Here is an 11845-nt window from a genome sequence, read left to right on the forward strand (position 1 = left end):
CTGGCTTCCATGGCTGTGTTCTCCCTCTTCAGCTCCTCCTCCACCTCCTTCTCATTGGCTGACACTCTGGCTTCCATGGCTGTGTTCTCCCTCTTCAGCTCCTCCTCCACCTCCTTCTCATTGGCTGACACTGGCCTCCATGGCTGTGTTCTCCCTCTTCAGCTCCTCCTCCACCTCCTTCTCATTGGCTGACACTGGCCTCCATGGCTGTGTTCTCCCTCTTCAGCTCCTCCATCTTGTTCTTCTGGAGCTGCAGATCAGTCTTGGTGATGCTCATCTCCTCTCTAAGTGCTGTCAGCTACTTTTTCCTGCTCCTCCACCTCCTTCTCGCTGGCTGTCACTCTGGCCCCCATTGGCGGACAGTTGAGCTGCTTGGGCTGTGTTCTCTGTCTTCAGCTCCACACTGGCCATGTTCATCAGCTCAGTCTTGGTGACACTCAGCTCCACTTTCTGCTCCACCACCAATGGGTGACCTTACCTCATACCAGGTCATTTTCATCCGTCACTGTAAAAGGCTGTGGGTTAAATCCATGTGTTATTCAGTTGAAGGTCTCACCCTTGTTTTTAATGGTGGTGGTTTTGCATCCTGCAATTTCTTTGCTGATTTTCTTCATTTTGCACCATGAATTTTGGCTACTTTACATTCCACTGTGTTTTGTATTTTTGTTATTGAGTAGAAGAGTCTGTGGTTTCACTTTCAGTCTTCAAAGATTAAATGATTTACCACTGGTAAGGGTGGGATGCCGCTAGTCTATTCTAAGGTAAGGCTATCATATCCCATCTCACACTGAGTGGTGACAATGACCTGTCCATTATCACCACCTTCCCTGTAGGGAACAGGAAAGCTGTGCAGTCGGGCTCACAAAACAGGTGAGAGAAATCAAATCAAATGTATTGGTCACATACACGTGTTTACCAGATGTTATTGGTCACATACACGTGTTTACCAGATGTTATTGGTCACATGCACGTGTTTAGCAGATGTTATTGGTCACATACACGTGTTTAGCAGATGTTATTGGTCACATACACGTGTTTACCAGATGTTATTAGTCACATACACGTGTTTACCAGATGTTATTGGTCACATACACGTGTTTACCAGATGTTATTGGTCACCTACACGTGTTTACCAGATGTTATTGGTCACATACACGTGTTTACCAGATGTTATTGGTCACATACACGTGTTTACCAGATGTTATTGGTCACATGCACGTGTTTAGCAGATGTTATTAGTCACATACACGTGTTTACCAGATGTTATTAGTCACATACACGTGTTTACCAGATGTTATTGGTCACATACACGTGTTTACCAGATGTTATTGGTCACATATACGTGTTTACCAGATGTTATTGGTCACATACACGTGTTTAGCAGATGTTATTGGTCACATACACGTGTTTAGCAGATGTTATTGGTCACATACACGTGTTTACCAGATGTTATTGGTCACATACACGTGTTTAGCAGATGTTATTGGTCACATACACGTGTTTAGCAGATGTTATTGGTCACATACACGTGTTTAGCAGATGTTATTGGTCACATACACGTGTTTAGCAGATGTTATTGGTCACATACACGTGTTTAGCAGATGTTATTGGTCACATACACGTGTTTACCAGATGTTATTAGTCACATACACGTGTTTAACAGATGTTATTGGTCACATACACGTGTTTAGCAGATGTTATTGGTCACATACACGTGTTTACCAGATGTTATTGGTCACATACATGTGTTTAACAGATGTTATTGGTCACATACACGTGTTTAGCAGATGTTATTGGTCACATACACGTGTTTAGCAGATGTTATTGGTCACATACACGTGTTTAGCAGATGTTATTGGTCACATACACGTGTTTACCAGATGTTATTGGTCACATACACGTGTTTACCAGATGTTATTGGTCACATACACGTGTTTAGCAGATGTTATTGGTCACATGCACGTGTTTAACAGATGTTATTGGTCACATACACGTGTTTAGCAGATGTTATTGGTCACATACACGTGTTTAGCAGATGTTATTAGTCACATACACGTGTTTACCAGATGTTATTGGTCACATACACGTGTTTACCAGATGTTATTGGTCACCTACACGTGTTTACCAGATGTTATTGGTCACATACACGTGTTTACCAGATGTTATTGGTCACATACACGTGTTTACCAGATGTTATTGGTCACATGCACGTGTTTAGCAGATGTTATTAGTCACATACACGTGTTTACCAGATGTTATTAGTCACATACACGTGTTTACCAGATGTTATTGGTCACATACACGTGTTTACCAGATGTTATTGGTCACATATACGTGTTTACCAGATGTTATTGGTCACATACACGTGTTTAGCAGATGTTATTGGTCACATACACGTGTTTAGCAGATGTTATTGGTCACATACACGTGTTTACCAGATGTTATTGGTCACATACACGTGTTTAGCAGATGTTATTGGTCACATACACGTGTTTAGCAGATGTTATTGGTCACATACACGTGTTTAGCAGATGTTATTGGTCACATACACGTGTTTAGCAGATGTTATTGGTCACATACACGTGTTTAGCAGATGTTATTGGTCACATACACGTGTTTACCAGATGTTATTAGTCACATACACGTGTTTAACAGATGTTATTGGTCACATACACGTGTTTAGCAGATGTTATTGGTCACATACACGTGTTTACCAGATGTTATTGGTCACATACATGTGTTTAACAGATGTTATTGGTCACATACACGTGTTTAGCAGATGTTATTGGTCACATACACGTGTTTAGCAGATGTTATTGGTCACATACACGTGTTTAGCAGATGTTATTGGTCACATACACGTGTTTACCAGATGTTATTGGTCACATACACGTGTTTACCAGATGTTATTGGTCACATACACGTGTTTAGCAGATGTTATTGGTCACATACACATGTTTAACAGATGTTATTGGTCACATACACGTGTTTAACAGATGTTATTGCGGGTGTAGCGAAATGCTTTGTGTTTCTAGTTGACAGTGCAGTAATATCTAACAAGTAATATCTAACAATTTCACAACATATACCCAAATATACACACATTTGTAAGGAAGGAATGGAATTAAGAATATGTAAATATATGGACAAGCAAAGTGAATATTTCCACTCTCCATGTGCTCATCTCTTTCATTTCCAGAATATTTTTCTCTTGGATTCCCTTGATTGATTAGTTAACTCACAATACCACTGACATTACACTATTATATTCTGTTTTTGTCATGGCACATTCAAAGTGAAATCATTATGAATTTCTTACATAGTACTATACTCTTGACTACTGTAGTTACAGTAGTTTACTGTAATATTCTCTGTTCCATGGCTAAATGTAATGCCTCCAGGCTTGTGAGGAGAATCCCTTTTGAGGATTATCTGAAGACATGGACAAAGATGGCCACCACTAAAGCTGGCTCGTGGATGAGGAAGGAATGTATGTCTTTCTATCTAAATACAGGCACTCCTCATGACCTTGGAATGTACATTAGGAGTTAGCACTGATAGCCTGTTACAAGCCTGTTACAAGCCTATCTGATGTTGTATTCCAGCCCTGGAGGATCTCATCAAGTGCCCTGAGACCTTTGCCATGTATTATGGATCACCAGGCAAGGAATCTCCCATGGGTACACAGTGTGAAACGTAAGTCTGTTTACTCTGAAAGATAAAGAGGAGCAGTAAAAATTAAATAAATAAGAGATTACCTCTTGGCTTGTAAGATTGCTGGTTAAAACACATCAGATTTCCCATAGCAGCTGCCTTTACTAAATATGATTGGGGTTTTCATCGACTTTCCATAATTCAATGTTTGTATAGCATGGTTTATAAACTAAGGCAACATCTCACTCATTCAGAAATTGAAACGTATTGCTCCATTTTTGTTTTACTCTCAAATAACCAGATGTGCTCCGTGACAGGTTCAGAGCCATAATAACCAGATGTGCTCCGTGACAGGTTCAGAGCCATAATAACCAGATGTGCTCCGTGACAGGTTCAGAGCCTTAATAACCAGATGTGCTCCGTGACAGGTTCAGAGTCTTAATAACCAGATGTGCTCCGTGACAGGTTCAGAGCCTTAATAACCAGATGTGCTCCGTGACAGGTTCAGAGCCTTAATAACCAGATGTGCTCCGTGACAGGTTCAGAGCCTTAATAACCAGATGTGCTCCGTGACAGGTTCAGAGCCTTAATAACCAGATGTGCTCCGTGACAGGTTCAGAGCCTTAATAACCAGATGTGCTCTGTGACAGGTTCAGAGCCTTAATAACCAGATGTGCTCTGTGACAGGTTCAGAGCCTTAATAACCAGATGTGCTCCGTGACAGGTTCAGAGCCTTAATAACCAGATGTGCTCTGTGACAGGTTCAGAGCCTTAATAACCAGATGTGCTCCGTGACAGGTTCAGAGCCTTAATAACCAGATGTGCTCTGTGACAGGTTCAGAGCCTTAATGTATGGTACCGTGCACCAGCCTAAGAAGACCAAACCAGTGAGTGAGGGGAGACAGGCGAGGATGGACCAAATGAGAAAGATTTACCTCCTCTACAGAGCACCAGGTAAGTCCATGATGAATTCAGTGTGTGTGTGTGTGTGTGTGTTACTTTAAGCAATGACAGAGCCCATCTTTTATGTGTGTCCTTGTAGACATGCTGACCCCTCAGGTGAATGTGCAGAGAGACTCCATGGCCACCAGGGGTCTCTGTAGAGCACATGACAGACAGCAACAGGACCTCTGGGAGAACGAGGTGGACAAACTGGTGGCCTGGACACACTCACTGTCATTCGAGGAGTTGGAGGAGGAGTGATGCCTCCACGTGCACAAACTCGAGCACGTACATACACGCCTTGCAATTGGATACACTTGACCAATAAATTGTGAAAACTTCTTGTACTTTATTATTATCAATAATATAATTATTGTTATCTATATTATTATTATTACCTATATTATATAATTATTATTATCTATATTATTATAATTAATACTATCATTATCAATATTATCAATATTATTATTAGTATTATCAATATAATTACTTATTATTACTATTATTATCATCATTTATTATAATTATCAATATTATCATTATTACTATTATAATTTACTATTATCAATATCATTATTATCATATACTATTATCATCAATATTATTAGTATAATCAACATTATTATTAGTATAGTCAATATTATTATTATTATCAATATTAGTAGTATTTTTTTATCAATATTATTATATAACATTAATATCAAGGGTAATAGGAATTATAAAATAATATTAAAGTTGCATGTCTTAGACTGAGGTTAGGACTCAATCAGAGCAGCGTTAACCTGCGTTAGCAGTCAAATGCATTGCCTTTTCACTGCTTTTGTTTAGACGGTGTTGGTGGTATAACTGCAGGGTCCTGTTATTTAGAGTGTAGGCTGTAGAAAGACTGGGAGAAGTACAGGAGTTTAGAGGGGTAGAGTGTAGACTGTGGAAAGACTGGGAGAAGGACATGAGTTTAGAGGGGTAGAGTGTAGGCTGGGAGAAGGACAGGAGCTTAGAGAGGTAGAGTGTAGGCTGGGAGAAGGACAGGAGCTTAAATGGTAGGCTGTAGAAGGAGAGGAGTTTAGAGGTAGAGTGTAGAAGGACTGGGAGAAGGACAGGAGTTTAGAATGTAGGCTGTAGAAGGAGAGGAGTTTAGAGAGGTAGAGTGTGGGCTGTAGATAGACAGGAATTTAGAGGGATAGAGTATAGGCTTTAGAAAGACTGGGGGAAAAAACAGGAGTTTAGAGGGGTAGAGTGTAGGCTGTAGAAGGAGGGGAGTTTAGAGAGGTAGAGTGTAGAAGGACTGGGAGAAGGACAGGAGTTTAGAGTGTAGGCTGTAGAAGGAGAGGCGTTTAGAGAGGTAGAGTGTAGGCTGTAGAAGGAGAGGCGTTTAGAGAGGTAGAGTGTAGGCTGTAGAAGGAGAGGAGTTTAGAGAGGTAAAACCAGGGGGGGAAAAAATCCTAGACCACCTTTATTCCACACACAGAGATGCATACAAAGCTCTCCCCCACCCTCCATTTGGCAAATCTGACCACAATTCTATCCTCCTAATTCTTGCTTACAAGCAAAAACGAAAGCAGGAAGTACCAGTGACTCGCTCAATACGGAACTGGTCAGATGACGCAGATGCTACGCTACAGGACTGTTTTGCTAGCACAGACTGGAATATGTTCCGGGATTCATCCAATGGCATTGAGGAATACACCACCTTAGTCATTGGCGTCATCAATAAGTGCATCGACGACGTCGTCCCCAGAGTGACTGTACGTACATACCCCAACCAGAAGCCATGGATTACAGGCAACATCCGCACTGAGCTAAAGGCTAGAGCTGCCGCTTTCAAGGAGCGGGAGACTAATCCGGACGCTTATAAGAAATCCCGCTAAGCCCTCAGACGAACCATCAAACAAGCAACGTGTCAATACAGGATTAAGATTGACTCCTACTACACTGGCTCTGACACTCGTCGGATGTGGCACGGCTTGAAAACTATTACGGGCTACAAAGGGAAACCCAGACGTGAGCTGCCCAGTGACACGAGCCTACCAGACGAGCTAAATGCATTTTATGCTCGCTTCGAGGCAAGCAACACTGAAGCATGCACGAGAGCACCAGCTGTTCTGGATGACTGTGTGATAACGCTCTCGGTAGCCGATGTGAACAAAACCTTTAAACAGGTCAACATTCACAAAGCCGTGGGGCCAGATGGATTACCAGGACGTGTACTCAAAGCATGCGTGGACCAACTGTCAAGTGTCTTCACTGACATTTTCATGACAGAGTCTGTAATACCTACATGTTTCAAGCAGACCACCATAGTCCCTGTGCCCAAGGAAGCGAAGGTAACCTGCCTAAATCAGCGGTCCCCAACCTTTTTTGGGCCACGGACCGGTTTAATGTCAGACAATATTTTCACAGACCGGCCTTTAAGGTGTGGCGGATAAATACACAAAATAAAATGATACGACCGGCATAAAAACGGTGGTATTTTTTAAATATAATAAACGTGAATCCACTGTGTACTCGTATGCAACTTTATTAGCAGCGTCCTCGTAACATCGCACCAACAACATAACATGAGTAACATCCTCTCTGCCCCCTAAAACTCTCTGGTCGCTAGGGTAACGTTTAAACATGCCTTAAAAATAAGATACAACACAAAAACAAATATAAAGTGCATGAAAAATACAACTCACCATAACGCTAAATCAGTGGGAGCCCTGAGCTTGTTTCTCTGCAACGAGACGGTACCATCTAGGGGTAATGGGAGACAATGACACCCGAAGTGTGTTGCTTATGTCCAGTCTACTCCGTAATTTAGTTTTGGTTGCTGTCACTGCAGAAAATCCCGCTTCACACAAATAGGATGTCGGAAATTCCAACAGGGTTTTCAATGCTGTTGTGGCGATCTCAGGGTTATTCTGCTGTGACTTTAATCCAGAACACCGGCAGAGATGTTGTCTCGAACATACTTTTAAGGCCGCCGTCATTTGCGATCTCCAGCAGTTGATCTTCTTCTTGCATAGACATGCTGGATTCACCTGGTTTGTTGACAAATGGGTCGCGGATCCATTCCTTGGCAGTTCGTGGGTCTTTTGTGGTTGGGAAGTAGCGCTCAAACTCTTTTAAAAGCAAAGACAGCGGATCGTGCACCAGCTGGGACAATGAAGGCTCGGGCTCAGTCTCTTCCAAAATCACCGCGAATGTTTGAAACGTCAAATATACCTCTGTTCACGCGCCGTCCCCACAAATCCAGTTTGGCTTTAAATGCAGCTACTTTATCTGCCAACTTGAAGACAGTTGTCATTTTCCCCTGAAGTGACCGATTGAGTTCATTGAGCAGGTTGAATATGTTGCACAAGTAAGCGAGTTTTGCGACCCATTCCTCGTCACTGAAATGTGCTGCCAGCGGTGACTTTTTTTTCTGAGAGAAATCTCTGCAGCGGGTCTCGTAATTCAAACACTCTGGCCAGTGATGTCCCTCGGGATAACCATCTTATTTCTGTGTATAAGAGAAGGTGTCTGTGCTCCGCGTTCATCTCCTCACAAAGCTGCTCGAACAGGCGCGAGTTAAGGGCGTGTGCTTTGATGTGGTTAATAACTAACGACATCGTTCAATATGCTGTTATGTTCCGGTGGTATTTTTCGGCTAGCCAGTATTTCCCTGTGAATGACACAAGTGAGTCATAGACGGATGTAACAGAGGGAATCCGGTCATTTTTCAAAATAAAACATTGTTCAGACTCAGATAATAAATAAAAAATATATTTTAAAAAATTAAACGGAAATAATGTAAGTTATTTATTCTTTCTCTGCGGCCCGGTACCAAATGACCCACGGACCGGTACCAACAATACATCTGCCACGCTGATCCTTAACACTGGGGCCCCTCAGGGGTGTGTACTTCGTCCCCTCCTGTACCGTTCCCCACGACTGCGTGGCCAAACACGACTCCAACACCATCATTAAGTTTGCTGACGACACAACAGTGGTAGGCCTGATCACCAACAACGATGAGACGGCCTATAGGGAGGAGGTCAGAGACCTGGCAGTGTGGTGCCAGGACAACAACCTCTCCCTCAATGTGAGCAAGACAAAGGAGCTGATCGTGGACTACAGGAAAAGGCAGGCCAAACAGGCCCCCTTTAACATCAACGGGGCTGTAGCGGAGCGGGTTGAGAGTTTCAAGTTCCTTGGTGTCCACATCACCAACGAACTATCATGGTCCAAACATACCAAGACAGTCGTGAAGAGGGCACGACAAAACCTTTTCCCCCTCAGGAGACTGAAAAGATTTGGCATGGGCCCCCAGATCCTCAAAAGGTTCTACAGCTGCACCATCGAGGGCATACTGACCGGTTGCATCACCGCCTGGTATGGCAACTGCTCGGCATCTGACCGTAAGGCACTACAGAGGGTAGTGCGAACAGCCCAGTACATCACTGGGGCCAAGCTTCCTGCCATCCAGGACCTATATAATAGGTGGTGTCAGAGGAAAGCCCATAAAATTGTCAGACTTCAGTCACCCAAGTTATAGACTGTTCTCTCTGCTACCGCATGGCAAACGGTACTGGAGCGCCAAGTCTAGGACCAAAAGGCTCCTCAACAGCTTCTACCCCCAAGCCATAAGACTGCTGAACAATTCATAAAAACCGCCACCGGACAATTTACATTGTTACCAATGTACAGTCACTTCGCCCTCACCTACATGTACAGATTACCTCAACTAGCCTGTACCTCTCCACACTGACTCGGTACCGGTGCCCCCTGTATATAACCTCATTGTTATTCTTATTGTGTTACTTTTTATTATTACTTTTTATTTTAGCCTACTTGTTAAATATTTTCTTCTTGAACTGCACTGTTGGTTAAGGGCTTGTAAGTAAGCATTTCACGGTAAAGTCTACACTTGTTGTATTCGGTGCATGTGGCAAATAAAGTTTGATTTGATTTGAGAGAGTAGGCTATAGAAGGACCGGGAGAAGGACAGGAGTGGGGCTTAGGCAGTAAGGGTTTGTAAGTAAGTTAATTTGCAATCTGCTTGTGAGGGATGGTAGGCCAAACTGGTCATAGAGAGAACAGTGTTGGGTGTGGTAGGGGGCTCCAGTGGGAGAGAACAGTGTTGGGTGTGGTAGGGGGCTCCAGTGGGAGAGAACAGTGGTGGGTGTGGTAGGGGGCTCCAGTGGGAGAGAACAGTGGTGGGTGAGGTAGGGGGCTCCAGTGGGAGAGAACAGTGGTGGGTGTGGAAAGGGGGCTACAGTGGGAGAGAACAGTGGTGGGTGTGGTAGGGGGCTACAATGGGAGAGAACAGTGGTGGGTGTGGTAGGGGGCTCCAGTGGGAGAGAACAGTGTTGGGTGAGGTAGGGGGCTCCAGTGGGAGAGAACAGTGTTGGGTGAGGTAGGGGGCTACAGTGGGAGAGAACAGTGTTGGGTGTGGTAGGGGGCTCCAGTGGGAGAGAACAGTGTTGGGTGTGGTAGGGGGCTCCAGTGGGAGAGAACAGTGTTGGGTGAGGTAGGGGGCTACAGTGGCTAACCTAATGGCTGAGTGGTACAGTGTCCAGTTTTCAATCTAGCCTACATTTGTTTTCCTATTGTAAAAAATATATTGCTTGTTATCGTTTGACAAGTGAACTTTTGTCTGTGCTTTCTGTCCGTCTTTGTCGACTGTGTTTTCATCCATCCATTTGGATAATAGTGTCTGCTAAATGGCATAAATATTATGATATGAATTATATTATTTAGGGATGCACGATATATCAGTGAACATATCGAAATCGGACGATATTAGCTAAAAATTCCAACATCGGCCCAATGTCTAGTTTCGCGCCGATGTACAAAATTGATGTAAAAGCTGACGTGCATACCTATAACTGTCACGAATTCCACCGAAGGTGACTCCCCTGCCTGCTCGGGCGGCGCTCGGCGGTCGTCGTCACCGCCCTACTAGCCGCCGCTGATCCCTTTTTCCTTTTCGTTTGGTATGTCTTATTGTTTGCACCTGTTCCCCATTTGGTTCTCTTGATTTATGGTTATTTAAGCCTGTTTAGCCCGCCCAGGTTTGTGCGGGATTATTTGCGTCAGTGTGTTTGTTATTGGATGTGCTGGCGATCGTATAGTGTTGTTTTATGTGCGTGCTATGCGCCTGTTGTTTTTGGGCACCTCGCATTTTCACGCCGGTTGTGTTGGCGTCGACCGTTTTTGTTGTGTTAAGGAATAAACACATTATCTCCTTACCTCTGCTCTCTGCGCCTGACTCCTACCACCACTCCTAGCATTTACTGACAATAACGTACTGTAGGTACGTGACGTAATGACGCCATGTAAAATTTTGCACTACACGTCCAACACAGCGTTCCTAACCTAGCCCACAATGTCTGCCGTGTGGATCGAGCAGTCATTTGAAAGAGTAACATTTCAGCGAGACAACTCAAAGGTGAAATCCATTAAAGCCAAGATAATGGAATTCATTGCCCTTGACAATCAACTGTTCTCTGTCATGGGTGATGTTGGCTTTCGCCGACTAGTCGAGCACCGGTACACACTACCAAGTGCGCTATTTTTCAGATGTTGCCCTACCGGAGTTACACAGTAATAGCGTCACTGCTAAAAAAAAAAGAAAAATTGCGTCACTGCTATTAGCTTCACGACTGACATTTGGACCAACGATGTCAGCCCCATGAGCATGCTGAGTTTGACAGCACAGTGAATCGTTGAGGATTTCATACTGCTCATGAATGTGCTGGTTGTCATACCACTGCTGCCATTTCAAGGGCATTTGAGAACATATTTGAAACTTGAACACACTCCTAGCTCTTCAAACAACTGACTGGAGAAATAAGCTCATCACCTGTGTCTGCAGCCGACGTGATACCCCTCTGTCATGGCATTGAAATGCCTGCTCAACAAAACTGGCAACACAGGCTGTGAACAAGCAATTCTGTGGCATTCTCTTTACGGTGTCGCCACCATGCTCGATGCTAGGTACAAGGACCGCTACGTCGATGCAGACAAGAAACAGGGTTTACGTGAAATGTTACATACACAGCTGGACAAGATGGAAACAGACACAGTGACAGTGCGCAACGAGGAAGAGAGGCCACGGACAGACAGAACTGCTTGACCTTGATGATGAAATCCTGGTTGAGAATGATACAACCGAACAATGAAACAGCACAGTAAGTAAGTGAAAGAAATAGGTTTTGATTATGTTTTACTGGTAATGGGGACATACGTAAATGCCAACAAAATAACTTTTGGGTCAGTG

General features: G+C 43.7%; 1 protein-coding gene across 1 annotated transcript; it reads left to right on the forward strand.

Annotated features, from left to right (window-relative positions):
- Positions 1-3611: 3611 nt before the first annotated feature.
- Positions 3612-4925, forward strand: LOC145877484 (uncharacterized). The gene is made up of 3 exons (XM_082973065.1): positions 3612-3696; positions 4490-4608; positions 4697-4925. Exons 1-3 carry the CDS (start codon positions 3644-3646, stop codon positions 4855-4857), a joined length of 333 nt encoding a protein of 110 aa, XP_082829191.1. The 5' UTR covers positions 3612-3643; the 3' UTR covers positions 4858-4925.
- Positions 4926-11845: the final 6920 nt, after the last annotated feature.

The sequence above is a fragment of the Salmo salar genome, chromosome 03 (assembly GCF_965601325.2).
Source record: "Salmo salar chromosome 03, fSalSal1, whole genome shotgun sequence".
NCBI lineage: Eukaryota > Metazoa > Chordata > Actinopteri > Salmoniformes > Salmonidae > Salmo > Salmo salar.

Coding starts and splice junctions, on each gene's coding strand:
- LOC145877484 (XM_082973065.1), top strand. CDS start 3,644: ATGTATTATGGATCACCAGGCAAGGAATCTCCCATGGGTACACAGTGT. Junction 3,697..4,489: donor ATGGGTACACAGTGTGAAAC/GTAAGTCTGTTT, acceptor GCTCTGTGACAG/GTTCAGAGCCTTAATGTATG. Junction 4,609..4,696: donor CCTCCTCTACAGAGCACCAG/GTAAGTCCATGA, acceptor GTGTCCTTGTAG/ACATGCTGACCCCTCAGGTG.